This window comes from Thunnus albacares, chromosome 9, assembly GCF_914725855.1.
Source record: "Thunnus albacares chromosome 9, fThuAlb1.1, whole genome shotgun sequence".
In the NCBI taxonomy this organism is placed as follows: Eukaryota; Metazoa; Chordata; class Actinopteri; order Scombriformes; family Scombridae; genus Thunnus; species Thunnus albacares.
In genome coordinates, this window is record NC_058114.1 from 11785894 (window position 1) to 11802386 (window position 16493).

Consider the following 16493-nt stretch of genomic DNA (forward strand, 5'->3'; position numbering starts at 1 on the left):
TTAGCATGCTAACCAGCTAGCACTGGTCCGTCCTGTCTCGTAATACCACTTTGTACCTCAAGGGCGATGGTGAGTCACTGTAGCTTCCAGTTTACCCTCAGTCCAACATGAGAGGAAGAAGAAGTAGTGCTGTCCCGAACAATGATAAGGGACACACCCATTTTACTACACAATACACACCCCCTGATGTTGTCACCGTAACAGCACACTACACGGCACACACCCCTGACCTCTAATCCTAACCATCTCGCTGTTCATGCCCAACCTACTCAAGTTGGTGTGTCATGTAGATACTGTGAGTCCGCAGATAGACCTGCTTGTGAGCAACCAGCAGCAATGCCGGAATCAGGCTGAAAGCTGTTGAAATTTTCACTGTATGACTGTTAAAATGTCACATTTTTAATATTTTTTCAGGCAAGAGAGTAACCATTTAGATCCCAATATGTGGTTAGTTTATCCAAATGACACCTATTTGGAAATTTGCTGCAATGCTGTCGGAGAAGCCGCTGGCTGGGTGAGACCGCTGGTCATCTCAGCTGCCTCTGAGCAGTTCTTTTGTTATTTACTGATGGCTCTAATATCTCCGTAGCATTTTGATATCTTGACATAGAACAGATTCACTGTAAACAGTAAGCTTTACGCTATATTCAGTGAGTGATAACTCTATGAGAATGGTGGTGGTGTCTGGTGATGTGGTGTTATCCAAATCTTACATAATGCACCTTTAAGTAAGATTTTGAACCCAAAATTTGTAAACTTGTAAAGGAGTATTTTTATACTGCAGTATTGCAACCTTCACTTAAGTAAAAAAAAATCTCAATATGTCTTCCACTGCTATACTTAAAACCTGCTTATAATTAGTATGAATTATGGAATTAGGACACATTATTTTGACTGAATATCACTAACCACTAATACTTGTTTTCTGACACTCCTGCTGGAGTATCAGTCTGTATACTGTGTGTTTTAGTGTGTTTAAATTTGGCCATTTTTCCATTTGATGAGACCTGACCAACATCATCAACACTGACTCTTCTGCCAATTTGGGAAACAGTAATAAGTAATGCAGTTGCTACTGCCGCTGTCAGGTCTCATTAATAGAGCAAAAATATATTTTAAAAAACAGCAATAATAACAATAATTGTTAGTGGTCTTTCTCATTGCACTTGTACCTGCTCAGCAACTTGAGTCCCTGTCCTGTAACGCTTGATTGTCTTGCCTCACTTGTATGTTGCTTTGGATAAAAAGCATCTGCCAAATGACAAAAAATAAAATGCAAAATGTGACGCTGCAGACACTGTAAATAGATGATGTAATGTCAATATAACACAGGCTTTTTAAGCCAATTTAGAGGGAGACTAAGAGGTAATATGACTATATCTGCATTTTATGTTTGATGAAAATTTATACATATTCAATGTTCCGTCCAATATCAGGAATCGTCAATGTGTCAATTGTTTGTGTGATTAATCACCTAAATCAAAAGCTTGCAAACAATAAGTCAAAACCACCAGTTCTGGGAGTGCAAAATGACGTCTTTAAATGGCTTGTTTTGTCTGAAAAACTGAAATATATTCAATTTAAAATAACATAAAAGCAGCAGATCCTTACAGTGTGAAGCTGAAACGAGCAAATATTTGGCATTCTTGCTTGATTAAACAACATAAACGATTAATTAATTTCCTTGATTTTTGATTAATTCCCTGTTAATGGGTTATAATAGTATAATCACTTAATCGTTTCAGCTCTAATTACTGATAAAGTGTTTCTGATTCTGGCGGATGTGTGCAGTGTGTCTACTCTCTGATACTCAAGTCATCCACAGAAGGAATGTGCATACTTTTATTTCTAGTAATGCAAAAAATAACCAATCAGCCACATCAACTTCTTTGCATTTCTAGGTTTGGCATGGTCATAGAAACATGGTTCTTTTAAATGTAAAGCTACACAGTCAAATCACTATAGTTTATATCCCAACAAACAACATAAAGTGGTACAAGGACAGCGTTTTGGGCTGTTGATGAAGTTGTTTGATCACATCAGGGATCATGGCCATTGTTTTCTTTTTTAAAAATGAGATATAATAACAGGTAATACAATAAAAAAAAAAAAAATCATACAAAATTTTTTTGTTATCTCAGTACCAACACACACCATAACCTTTATACACGTGGAGTACCTTGCATAAGCAGAATAATTACTGTTATCTCAAAGTGACCTCTGTCCATTTGACCATGTTTTGACACACTGCTTCTTTTTTTTTTTTTTTTGAAACTTCTACCGTCATAAGAGCAAAGGAATTTAGAAAAGGAAGTATCATTGACTCCCTGTAGCTTTCAGGTACAATCTGTCAAACTTCCTCTTACATTTCACTTCAAAACATTTTCAGATATACTTTGGCCAAAAATCTGGTGGACAGACAGGTCTTTGTTTCAGGGGAATATTATTGATAGGTTGGTACCTTGATCCCTTTATATTTATCTTAAGCACATGAACAGTTCACTATACAATCTTTGTCTTTGATGTATAAAACATGAGGTAATAATGTTAGACGGGGATGTCACTGTCTGAGGAGCCAGGTGTGTGTTTGAGAGGCTGCTGTATTATAAAGTACATTCACCTCCACTTCCTGTCTGCTTCATTACTTGCAGAGTGGAAACTAAAGCCTAAAATCATCATTGTATAATATACTATATTAAAGCCACTATGTGTAGAATATTGTCTTTTATCTTACTACCACTGGGGGGCGTCAAAGTCAGAAATTTTTAAATTCTTTACATTGTGGCTTTAAGTATATAACATACTGAATATTTCATGTATGTACCATATACAGTATAACATACAATACAATGCTGTGACTGTTTTTCTTTATTAATGGCGTGCAAGTTGATACTTCGCAGTAGAGCACTCTTTTCAAAATTCATTTGGTGGTCAAATTCATTCCACTTCTGGGTTCATAAGTTAGAAATGGTGACCACAATATATCCCAGTTGTGACAATTTAAAGCTCTGAAGCTGCCACAAAAGGCCAGCTGTGCCTGTAAGTGATAGTTACGGCTATGGCTTTATTTGGACTAAAAAATAAAGCAGAGAGAAAACACACAGAGCCTGGGTTCAAACGGAGTCACATAAGGGGTGATATGGGAGGAGGTAGTAAGGGCACATGGCCTCTTGTTAGAGTCTGCATTTTCATTAAAGCCCTGTTTTTGTCCAGAATGAGACAAAATGAGATCAGACGGAGTTCAGAGAAAACTGACAAGTGCTGCAAACATATATATATATATATGTATATATGTTTAAAGACAATCGTGCATTTTGTTTCCCTGAAAGCAGCTTTGGTGTGATTTCCACCAAACTTTACAGAGCTAATGCGGGAACAGCTGACCTCTACAAGTTAAACTCCTCAGTTTGTATTTATAACATTCAGTTTGTGTTTGTTGTAATCTTTGTGAGCTCTGTGTTCCCCCAATCTGATCTCGGTGCGTCTCACTCTGAAGGCCAGCGGGGTTCACTGTCCCGGTACATAGGGCCAGCTGATGGAGCTCCCTGATAGCTGCATGTCTCGGATCAACGTCTCGATGGGTGTCTTGCCCACCAGCCGCATGAAGAAGAGCTGGGAGATGAGGTTGGCCGGCACAGCGCGCAGAGCGGGGAGGCGCAGCAGCAAGCGGCCAAAGCGCTGAGGCTGGTTGGGATACTGCAACCTCTCGTACTCCGTCAGGGCCACCTGGGCCTTCTCCTGCAGGGACTCCACATGGGCTGGGTCAGTCAGACCACATGCATCTGTGAGTGGCAAAAACAGGATGTCATCACCATTTAATTGTTCTGTTTTTCAAGGATGCACCATCTCCTAACTCAGATTCCACTACCACAATATGGTATCATGGCCACTACTGAGTACCAGTGTTCTCTTTTTCCCAAATTTATACTTGAAACAACTGATTTTGTGGTCACTTGGGGGCAACTGAAACAAGTTATGAACACAACACTGACTATCATCTTTTAAGTTGACATGATAAACTTGTTAGTAGTTATTTATTTACACATCCAGCAGATACAGACCAACATTAGCATTCATTTGTTGTCATCTTTCTGTCCACCTGGCTTTGGCTGAACTTGACACTGATGAAAGCAGCGGAAGTAAAGTTTTGAGGTGGGAAACCAAAACAATGAACTGAAAGAAGCTAAAATTCATTATAGTTGCTTTAAAATCTTTATAAGTCACTGCATGGGACCGCTGGGATCATGTTTATGTTAGATAACATGAGGCTCGCCATGACTGAATGAATGTAACAGAATTTTATAATGACATTGCTGACGAAACTGTATTTAATGTGGATCGGTCACATCTGCCTGATACCTGATCCACTTAACAAGGTAAGTATGGGTCTCTGATATCCATCCTACAGATCAGATCAATGCGTTCCTGCAGTTTTGGCCATTTCACACTTTGTGTTCCTATGTAGATCTAAATTGTAAATACATGTTTTACTTGTGTTTTTGGTTCCATAAAGGAAATTGTATGTAATCTATGTCTTGCTCAAAGGCACTACAGACCCTGAAACTTAAACCCTGTCTAATTGCTGACAAACAAGCTACCTGTTTTTCTATAAAGACACTTGGGATCAGTTTACAGTAAAGATATCCAGTTACAGTAGGTGTCATCACTCAGATAACCTTGTAAGAAACAGCCAGACTTACCAGGTGAAAAGAGTGCAATGGCTTTGAGGCAGCTGTACTCAGCTGAGTCCACCTGCAGCCTGTTGAGTTTGTCCACCTGGTCTTGGAAAACCCTGACCTGGTCCATGAAGGACACCACGCGCTCTGCAGACATGGGTGACGAATGAAACCCGGCCGCTGCAAGCAGAGGAGCCATGTGAAGAGGCAAGGCAGACTGAGCTGCGTTCAGGATGAAAAGCTCACTCCAGCTGAGCCTCAGCAACGCCACCTGCAGGGTGAACAGGTATGATGTTAATTAGGAAATTAATATCTTTATATCCTAACTTGTGACCCCTCATCATTGGTTATGGCTTTTGTTAGGACATGAGCTTTGGAAAGTAACTAACTACATTTAATCAAATACTTTCCTTATGTACAATTTTGAGGTACTTTTTGATTATTTCCATCTTATGCTACTTTATACTTAATCGCCACCAAATTTCAGAATACAAAATATAATCAGCAAATAAATGATCATGTATTAATTATAGATAAAGCAGTATATAAAGTAGTTCAAATAAACTGCACCTTTACCAGCTGCATCATTAAAGTGATGCTTACACATTAACTCAAGAATAATGTAAAGAGATATTAAACAGACAAATAAATCTGACTGACAAGAGCTGTGACACTGTTTACGCAAAGTAAAAACTTGGATTGTGTGTCAAGGTGCAGGTTATATTCTGCACACTGAGTACTTTTACTTTTGGTACTAGAGGTATATTTTGATGCTAATGCTTATGTACTTTCACTCAAGTAAAATTCTTGATGCAAGAATAATTTTACATTGTGGTATTGCGACTTTTATTTAAATAAAAGTTCTTGAATAAAAGTGCTTCTTCCAACAGTATTATATTTGCATAATTTTTAGAGAATTGAATCTGAAAGTATGCACATTTTGACCCCCCAAAAAAGTAATTGTGAAATGTTGGAGAAAAAAAAACAGACATTCTGTAATTTTGTGTAGCAAAGAATATTTATTATTTTATCTATAATCTCTTTAATTGTTTTACAACCCCTCTGAGTCACTGAGTTAATGGGATTTTGTTTTTCATTCCAAGCTGCTGTGCATTGGGGGACTTTGCACTTTGATTTCAGTCATGAATCAATAGTCCATGTTTAAATGAAAGGTAAACAAAAGACAAGGAAGGCAAAATATATGATGTTTAGGAAACTTTTTTGTATTTTACTGACACCAGGGTGAATGTATGGAGTCTAAACTACTGTATATATGAGATTAGAGTTGTACTTTGTAGTTTCACTAAAAATAACCACAAACAAAGTGATTTTACATTAAATTATTGCTTGGTGTTTCCTTAGCTTTTGTATTTGAACCTGACTTTTAAAATGTAATTTGCTTTATTTGTAAACTGCTGTGGCAAATAACTCTTATACTGACCTGCTCCGAGACTGGTAGCTCTGGGAAGTATGGGATGTTTCTGGCCCACTCGATGGTGCTGAAGAGGAGCCGGGCAGCTAGCTCACAGATGCTGTCGATGCCCATGACGGAGGCTCCGCTCGCAGATGCCTGCATCTGTGCCTGGCTGTATGGGGCCCCATAACGGTTGCTGGGGTACGGCTCAGCCCGGAGGAGCTGGGTGATGAGCTCTGACACCGGCTGCCCGTTGAAATAGTCTGCCCCAACGTGACCCGGACCTGGTCCTCCAACCCCACCTGCAAGGGAGTTGGGACTGATACCTGAGTGAGATGGAGGGATCCGGCCCCGCTGGACAGCTGCGGAGGGAAGAGAGACAACACAGTGAGAATCAGTGACTGAGAAACAGTATATTGCTGCTTGCAAAAGAGAAAAGGATTGTCAGAAGCAGGAGAGATGTCTGATGTGTGAATCTATGAACAGATGTTGACCTAAACTGTTTCTCATCTGCTGCAAAAGCAATTTTCTTGTAATGTTCCTCTCAAGTAGAGGTGCAGTTACTACAGTTATCTTTTTAACATTCACTCAATAAAATATGTTTCATTTTTAGAGGATATCAGCATCGTTGGCTAAGATTTTAACTAGTTGAAGTTGGATTGTTTAGATTATGTAAATTTATTGACTAGAAACATGCTCTTTTTGACCCTTGAGAACGTTAGTCTGTTTGCACTATTAAAGGCTGCAAATAAATCAATAAATAAGAACAAAAAAAAAACAATAAAGTCTTCTCTCTCTAAAATTATTGACTTTATTAAAAAAATTGAAAATGACTGAAAACTTGACTTCACCCTGTATTATGTGTAAATTGTTATTTACTGAAATTCAGGCGTTACATTAAATTTTGACCTTCACCAGAGGTGTTTTTGGTCATGTTTCTATGTTTGGTGGCAGGATTTGAAATTTGGTGTAAAATTGGGCCATGGGCCATTGAACAAGCAACTGCCTTTTTTCATTAACTCTTTTATACTTGAATGACAGCAAATGTATCCCTTTGTTATCCTAGACTACATGCTTTTAAAATGTTTGAATGTATTTAACAAAGACCTCAGTATGTAGCCTTGGTCTGGAGGCTCTATTTACGCTTTTTACTCAAAGACTCAGTAAATTACAACTGATAGTGGGTTTGAATAGTGTTTTGAAGGTTGTGGAAATTGGATTTACATTTCTAAAATATTATAACAGAAAGACTTTTACTCATTCTCATTTAAACACTTAGGGAACAAAATGTCCAAATAGATCTCTGAGCAAAACAAGCCAACTGATAAATACAGTTGCTTTAATCACCAACATTTTACCACCATAATCATAAGTTAAGTGCACCAATAGTGAGACTACTGCTGACCTGAGTGATTAAAATCCAACGTCAATGTCCTAATGTGAGTGCTCTATGTGAGGTTAATGCACTATTGCCCTCACTGTTCCAAATGTTAAATGAGCACTGCAGGCTGTTTTAAATTGCAGTCAATAAAGTTTCAAGTGCCAAAATCTCACTTAAAGCAGTCTGAGTGCCTGCCTCCCCCACTGGGTTAAAGGTGGAACCAGATATTTCCAGGTAATGTGGAAACAGTGCGACCCGCATCACAGCCACGGTCAGCATGGTTCATTAATAACCAGGCCCAATATAACCTCTGGCACAGTGTCACCTCACTGCACATTATGTATGGTGGTGTCCACTGACACAGACTGAAATACAAGTGGGGTTGTATGTCTAGTAAAGGCTACTAAAATACAATTACAGATGGGTTTCTGTCAACAGACTTTGATATGACAGTAAATTTAAACAGTTTGTGATGTGATAATGAGGGTTTAGTTCTTGTAATGAAAAGAATACACAAGGTGAAAGGGGAATCAGAGTTTTCCATGCTGAAGTAATGAAAATTACAAACTGTAATTAACTCGTTTTATGTCATTATCACTATAGAGACAGACAACTCGTGTTTTGACAGAACAGAAGATGGAGCACAACTTGTTTTTTCCTGTTATGCGAATCAGCACAGTTGCCTCCAGTTGCCCTCTCGTCCCTGAAGTTCAACAGCTGCAGGGAGTCGAGCACCAGGGTGAAAACATGCTCTAGTTGACAGTATAAATATTGTGCTTGGATTGCTGGCAAATGTCAGTGGCTGCCTCTTTAGAAGTAGGCGTTTTCTCTGAGAATCACCCATTTCTCAAGTATTTGTGCTTGTGTGGGATCGCTTCATGCAGGGTGTATGCGCATGAATCAGTCTGTTTGTTGGTACATTTACTCAGATAGTGTACTTAAGTGCAATTTTGAGGTTGTTCATACTTGTGTATTACCAGTTTTGCTACTTTATGCTTCTACGCCACATTTCAGTTGGAAATCTTGTACTTTTTACTGCACTGCTTTATTTGACTGCTATAGTTAATAGTAATGTTGCAGATTAAGATTTTACATTGAAAACATACGGTATAATAAACTTCTAAAATATTATGTATTATTACAGATTATACTATCCAACAGTATATAAAATAGTTCAATTAGCTCCAGCTCGACCAGCTACGAGGTTAAATTTAATAATACATGGAACATGTAATAATAATGAATGAAACTGCAAAGCAAGTACTTTTACTTGTATCACTTAAGTACATTTTGATGATTATATGTACTTTTCCCGTAGTAAAATTTTGAATGTAGAACTTTTACTTGTAGTACGTTTACACTTTGTCCACCTAATGAATGTGAGTCTTCATTTAGCTCTGTTTTGGTCTCCCCCAAAGTATACGCAAAACATCTGTCTCTTTAGCTACTAAATGCTCCACGACGTTCACCAGCTGTTACTGGTGTTTGTCATAGCTTATTCACTGAAAAAACCTACCTGCTGCTACCTGTTGTAGCTGGAAACAATGCAAATGAGATCAGTGAGTTAACCAAAACGGTAAAGTAACAGGCCATAGAACAAAAACAAAGATCTGAAACAAGCTAAAATTCTCCATGGAGCTGAGGGGGAGCCACAAAACCAGGTGATAATTGTCTGTGGATTTGTCATTTTGAGAAACCCCTTTCACCTTACACATAATAAGCATATTTAATAATAACATTCAATTTAATTGTTAATATAAAAATATCAATTAGTGCAGCTTTAAATAAAGGAAAAGTAGAACAATAACCTCATATATTCATGTGAAAGGATTAATCTAAATATACTTTCTAGATGTGTCACCTCTTGCAGTGGAAAACTCATTTGTGTGTCCACTAGTCCTACAAAAATCATCTTGACTTTTTTTTACCTTCTTTGCGCATTCCAACACGGAAACATTTCTTCAGACGACAGTATTGGCACTGGTTGCGGTGATGCTGGTCAATTTGGCATTCTCGATTTGATCTGCAATAAGAAATAAAGGTAAAACACTTCAGGTGAAGAGCAAAAAATACTTCATATGCACTTATATTTCATGAAAGTAACCAGAAAAGTCTCCAAAAACCTTTTAACATAAAGTGAGAGTCTAATGAGGAGGTGTGGGTTGCATTTACATGTTTATCTCCCCCCTCCATTCTTCCTCCCTCTCCCTCCCACTGACCCCTATATGATGAGTGAACTGTGTGAGCTGGCATGGCTGAAAAGCTATCAAGGCTGTGACCTTTGTAAATCATCAGCCCTACACACCCTTGTGTTGCCTTTTACAGCAAGACGAGGTCTGCCAACATTTCAAAGAGAGCTCTTTTCAGCCCTGGAAGTGACTAAAAAGACACCTTGTATTCAGTTAATGCATTAATATGGGAGGAAGAAATAACTATATTCAGTAGCTGAGAGCGCCCTGTGCAAGAGCAGAGAATTGAGTTGCAATGTTGTGTTCCTGTGGTGGAGAATAATGGGAATGTTGACCTTCTGAGGCAATCCATCTTCACATGACTGACCTTCATGGCTTACATTTTTTTTTTTTTTCCAGGGCTGTTTGTAAGATATATCCAAGGTTTGAACATATCATTCAGGAATGAGAAATGGACTACTCAGTTATCTCCTTCATGAATGTGAATAGCTACACACACTTCATGTTTGCTCACTTCTATAAATCACAAAGCCCAGATGAGGATTTGTGGACCACATTTATAAAAAAAAAAAACAACTAAACAAATGAACAAAATAAATAAAATGCTTCTTTAAACTCTACGTTTATCCTTCAGACTGTAATCCTGAATCTCCCAGCCGGCCCCTACCTGCAGGAGTAGTTGAGATTCCTTCTGATGCTCCTTTTGAAGAAGCTCTTACAGCCCTCGCAGGTGAACACGCCGTAGTGCTTCCCACTGGACTTGTCCCCGCACACCACACAGTCCACCACGCAGGCCTTGTCCTCGTCCCCTACGTCCACATCGCTGCTCCCAGCCTGAGGTGAGCCCTCCTCTTCCTCCCTCCTCAGGTAAGCCTTCTCCCCCAGTCCATTACTGTCCCCGTTGGGGTTGCCCCATCCCCCGCTCACCATGGCCATATTCTCTGAGACACGCAGCCCTGTGAGTGGATCATACACAGACCCGCCCCGTCCCCCGGCTTTCAACCCTTCTACCCTAAAAGTCTAAAAATTGATTCCAGGCTAAAACACAGTGACTCCAGGTTGAAATTCAAAGCAGGTTTTGTCCAAGAAGATTTAAAAGTGTGATGAAAAGTTGTCTCGGACTCCCCCGTGTTGACCTTTCCTCCCTTGCCGTCTGTTTGGAATGACCTGGAGGTCCTTCCCAGTGCTGTTTTCTCTCTTCTTTAATCCCTCTGCTCGCTCTGTTCTTGTCTTTCACCTCTGTGTTTTCTGCCCTGACCTCCGATCAATGGCTCCCGAGGTCTGAGAAAACTTCAGACACACACATTGAGTGGTTCAGAGTTCAGGCAGGAGAAAAAGGGTGCAGCCTGCTCTTTCACAGGAAACAATAAATTACACTTTGACTCCCTCTCTCTTTCTACCTCCCTCTCACTTTCTCTCCCCCCCCCCGTGAACGAAGGAAAAAAAAAAAACACCTCACCTATCCCTAAGCATAGTGACGAGGGACAAAACAGTCGCTCTCCAAATAAAAAAGCAGCTCAGTCTCTCTCTCCGCTCTCTCAGCGCACTGCTTTCTCCCAAAAGGACAAGTGGGAGGAAAATAAAACACAGCTCTCCTTCAGGCAGGGTTAAACTGCCCTGCCCTCTCCTCCAACTTATGAACTAGTCCAACCAGTTCCTGCCGTGCAGAGGTGTTATCTGCTGATCTGAGGCAGTTCTAGTCCAGACTCACTCTTGACTTGTCGGGGCTGTTACAGAAGCAGAGGTGATAGTGATGAGAAGGAAAAATCAGCTTATAGTTTTCCCTGCAAATGCTCATTCACACATGCCAAAAGCAAAGACCTTTGGACAGTTTTTGGAAAATTGGATTTTGTTCTTTCTTTTGGTATTTTGGCAGGAGATGACCACCAAACCTTACACACAATTAAGTATCTGTTCTCTAAAAATAACCAAAAAGAGATCCAGAGAATGCTGAAACGGATTTCAGGCTCAATATTAAAACAAGAGAGTAGTGAGAAAGACAATGCACTCCTTTCACTCCTAGAAAATGCCTCTGTGGTTTCTACAGCAACAAAGTTTCATCAAAGAAGTCCTCCTGGTCTGTCGTCTGCGGTTAAATTATGTTTTCTTGAGGTTCCTCCAACTCCTCTGTGGTGTCAGAGGCTCAAATGTCACAGAAAAAAAAACAAAAGCAGAGTTGAGAAATCTCCAGTGTCTCTTGGCCTTTAAGTTGCAGTTGCACCTCCTCTCTGAAAGCTCCACAAAGTGTTGTCTCTCTCTTCCTCCTCTTGTTTTGTCAGTGCTTGTCCATCCAGCAGTAACAACCAGAGGCCAGAACCTCTCTGCATTCCCTGTCAGCGAGTCAGGGTGTACTGTTGCACTCTTTACTATTCTGCCCCGTTCCTCTTTTTTCTTTCCGCCTTTCTTTCGGCTGGCCCCGACAGGAATAAATTAGGCAAACAAGCAGGAAAAACACGGTCACGGACCTTCAGTGAAAGCCAGACGCTGCTGTGTAGAGCAGCCCAGAGATAGCCTCCTCTCAATCCCTCTCTGTGTTTCTGCCTCGCTCCCTCCTTTAGGGAGAGTGAGCGTGTGTCTGTGTGCTGAGGGATTTGACACTGCTATTCAAGCCCTGCGGTTGCCATGGTACTGGATGCCTTATAAGGCCAGCAGAGTCAAAGAGCACAGAGTGGGCTACAGCCACACACACACACACATACACACACACACACACACACACACAGAAAGAATGCCTGGCTGCCTGACTGGCTGCCTGTTTCCCCCTCTGACCCCGGGCCAGCGAGGGAGCAGGGGGGAGTTAACCCCAACGCTGCCATAAGACAAAGAGGGGGGCCTCAGGTCGACACACTGAGCGCATGGCACTCGCACTCATGTTCTCCACTCCACACTAATCCTTAAGACTTCCTCCGACTTTGTTGACCCAATAATAACAGGGAGGGCCTGTTGTTGTTGAGGAACTTGTCAAAAGGTTATATGATACGCCACCGGCTCCTTTTCACACCTGCTGCACACACTCACAGCTCTGTGTGAAGGACGCATGCAAGCGATCGTGATGAGCTGTTGGATTATTGATGAAAGGGGATCGGTCTTTAAAAAGAAAAGTGATTTGGTGTTTTATTTTCATAAAGACAGATTACAAAAAGAAAGGTCAAAATTGATAAAGCAAAGGTCAAGATATCCTGACTTTTAGTTCATGTCTTTTCTAACCAGCCACTATCCCCTGGAGTGACATTCATATTGGATGATTCTGCACTTCAATATTTATATCCAATGCCAACGTTCAGTAACAACACAGTAAGTAGTGTCCTGTATGTAGCAAAGTGTGGAGGTTGGGATGGTGAATGGACGAGTAGCATGTCCAACTTTCATGAAGTAGACCAGAGTTTGACCTGCAATCAGTGATGAAGTGTTTTGGTTGTCTGACCCTAACCTTCCCTTAGCAATATTTTATTTTCCAACATCACAGTCTTTCTCTAACCTTAATCATACCATTTCCAGATATTGCAGAAAGCAAAACATTTTAAAATGTTGCCATTGGATGTTAAAAAAAAAAGAAAATGTTGATTTTGAATATAATCCAGAGTTCTTCATCCAAAATTGATGTTTTTGTCTGGTGATGGAGTTACTCAGACCACTTGTCAACAGTTTGTATACAGTCTCTGTTTGTAACGCAGCTTTCTGGTAAACATTTGGTGTGTTAAAGCCCACGCCAAAATTACCCAGATGACATCATCAGGGACACTGTTTCCCAACCCTGCATGTCTCCTAGAAATGACATTTATATACTACTTATTTGTTTTACAAACATTTTGATGGGAAATCGCTGCCCAGAGTCTGTTTTTTTTACAGTGAAGGAGGTGCTACTTGGTGGTCGGGGCGGATGGTGGGCGCTCAAAGCAAAGCAAGGACTCTGTCACCGGAGACCGGGTTCACATCCTGAGTCCTGCTTGTTGTTGTTCGGTTTAGGAAACAAAAGCACTTTGGTTAAGGTTAGTGGAAGATTGGTTTTGGTTAAATGATAATAAAGTTAACATGTTCTTTGTTGTGGCTCAAGTCATTGTGGACTTTTTCAGTATTATACCAAGATTATGTTCTTTCCAAAACTATAATCAAGTACTTTGAGTCGCCGAAACATAACCACAAAAAAGCTTCATCATGCTTTAGTTTGTACGAGTGGCAGTTTTGTAGGCAAGCAAATGAAAAACATTGTCAGGGAACCTTTTACAGATATGTTCAGTATCAACATCTTGCGACTTGCCTGACATGTTAATTAGCAATGTTTCCTCTTTATGTTGATAAAAACGTAATTACACTTCCGTTCAAAACATATTTGCCGTTGAAAATTGTTATAATATGAAAGTCATTTACAGGAGACAGGGTTGCTGTTTTCACAGACCACTGACCCTCATGTGTAAAATCAGTGTAATGTCTCTTTATGTAAGACTGTGAATGATTTACAGTATCAACAAAAAGCACTGTAACATGTACATACGGCTTCTGTTTTACAAACCTAAACATAATATACTGCATAACTCATCCATTGCCTTGGCAGTGGGCAGCGCTCCTGAGGAATTCGTGGCCTGCTTTGTCTGTCATACCAACAGCACTGTCATGTGAAGGTCTCCAAGAAAAAAGGGGGAGGACAAAATAAACAATCAGAGCCTGCAAACAAGGTTTCCGATAACAGCCTCCAAACGCAGGAAAAAAACCCCACAGAGGAGGTATTCACTGCTGCTTCTAAAAACTATTTGCTCATCACATGGTTGTACAGGAATTCCTCCTGAATGACAAAACATTTTGTCCTTGTGTTCTTCAAAGCAACATTTTGTCTTGCTCCAAGGAGTTAAGTTGTCAGGACAGGGAAGGATTTCTGTTACGCAATTTTTTTTTTTTTTTTTTTTTTTTTTTGCCAGTGAGGTTCAACTTAATTCAGCTTTTTGAATGTGAGCATAAGGTAACTTTAACCCACATCCGTCACAGCGAGACTCATTGTGCATGGATAGGCCTTTTGTTTGGTTAAGGGGTTATCAGGGGCCAAGCTAAGCTGCTGTAAGTTGAATTAGTGCTTTCCTTTAAGCCTCTGTGTATGTGTACTAGCAGAGGTCGGAGCATGCGGGAGAGTGTTTGATATTAACTCATGAAAAGGCACCTTGTAAAACTTTAAATATATACAGATCTGGCTGTAAAACATACTTAAAGAGTACAACTACAGTATCTTAACTGTCATGTGTTATTTTCTAATAGCTCTAATAGCAAAATAGTGAACACTAACTGGGGAGAGGAATACAAATCTTTCAGGATAATGTGGTTAAAGAGGCATTTCTTCAAAGAAACAAATTTGATTCATTTTGTGTAATATCAAGACATTGTCTATACAAGTTTGTTTCATGTCTAAAACTTGCATCTTGGATGATTGGATCACAAGTGGACAGCGATAAATACAAGTGTAATCGACCACCAAGACGCACTGTGATCCGATCACTCAAACCATTTGCTGAGGTGGTCTGGGACACATATGACAACATATCTTTTGCAGTGTAAATGTGTGTCCTGATGTGTCCCTGACAAGGACGTAACAGGAAAATACGTCATCAATGACATGGTGGTTGTTTTGGTGACAGCGCGCCAACGCCAAATGACTTTGTCCTGTCAATCTCAACAGTTGAAATAGCCCGTACATGATTATTAATTATTGAAACATATTTGTTTTTTTAGCTAGCCCGTGTGAAACAAATCTTGCGCTTGTCTGGTGACAGACTGACGTAATAACTGTGTGCAGGTTTCTTTCAATTCCTTGTGGAAGTGACGTAGGTGGTAACGAAATCTGAACACAAGTGGTCAGCTCACACCCTGGAGACGCATGATAGACATAGGCGTGAACGGTGACGTGTCTCGGCTGTCTACGTGTGTTCAGATCAGCGAGACACATTTTAAAACCAAGTGTGACAGCCTCTCTGTGAGTGGCTACAGTTTCATTTCACACATGACCAATCACAACATGAAGCCTTGTGACCAAAACTAAAGTTGTTAAACTAAACAAGAGTGAATTGGTTAAATGCCGGAAAGGAAAATCCCTCAGGGTAAAGACTATACTGATTTACCTATTGATTGAATTGAATAACATATGAAAGAGATACATATAAAAACTAACTTTTAACAAAATATCTTTTGATCCGTGAGGATCTCACAGAAATGGTCATCCAGTTACTACAAGTCAGTTTGCTCATTTTTCATTCAGAAATGCAGCTTTTCTTTAAACCAAATGAGAACAAACAAGCAAAGTGCTCCAAACTTAATTTAACCTTTGAATTCTGTAAACTAAAACTCTTATACAGTTAGAGAACACGGGGCTGTAAGAAGTGTGAAATAAATGAAAATATACAGTATTCGGTTGGACATTAAAAAATTGTCTTTTTTGTGAAAGAAAATCATAGCAAATAATCACATTCATGACTAATAGCAGAATAATTTGGTGTTATCAGTTTGCCATAATAAAAAAAGCCTACAGTTTACTGTCATAACAAGTGCAATATGGGTGAAGACCATCTTCCTCTGAGGAGGTCGGACCGCTGACCTTTCTGTCCTCTCATGTTTTCGTCACCTGGATTCTCTGCAGGTTTGTTGTGTGGGATTAGACTAGGAGTGTTCATGTTTGCACTCCTGTCGCAGCTGCTGTGTCTGTGTCCGAATGCACAATATGTTTGAGTTTTTTGTATACGTATTGTCGTAGTTACAAAAGTGTCACTGTATGTGTTTGAATGCATGTTTTTTTTGCAGAGCATTATGTGCCCATGTGCGTAAGTACATATGCGGTATGTAACTGGGAGTGTTTG

General features: G+C 39.9%; 1 protein-coding gene across 1 annotated transcript; it reads right to left on the minus strand.

The window, feature by feature from the left end:
* Window positions 1–1828: 1828 nt before the first annotated feature.
* nr2f6b (nuclear receptor subfamily 2, group F, member 6b) lies at window positions 1829–12246 on the minus strand. The gene is made up of 5 exons (XM_044360860.1): window positions 10328–12246; window positions 9400–9494; window positions 6118–6452; window positions 4701–4947; window positions 1829–3782 (listed from the first exon to the last, which is right to left on the minus strand). Exons 1-5 carry the CDS (start codon window positions 10594–10596, stop codon window positions 3508–3510), a joined length of 1221 nt encoding a protein of 406 aa, XP_044216795.1. The 5' UTR covers window positions 10597–12246; the 3' UTR covers window positions 1829–3507.
* Window positions 12247–16493: the final 4247 nt, after the last annotated feature.

Excerpts from the sequence above, each read along its gene's own strand:
- nr2f6b (XM_044360860.1), bottom strand. The coding sequence starts at position 10,596 with ATGGCCATGGTGAGCGGGGGATGGGGCAACCCCAACGGGGACAGTAAT. Across the intron at positions 9,495-10,327 it reads AATCTCAACTACTCCTGCAG|ATCAAATCGAGAATGCCAAA; the intron begins GTAGGGGCCGGC and ends TTCTTATTGCAG. Across the intron at positions 4,948-6,117 it reads AGCTACCAGTCTCGGAGCAG|GTGGCGTTGCTGAGGCTCAG; the intron begins GTCAGTATAAGA and ends TTCACCCTGCAG.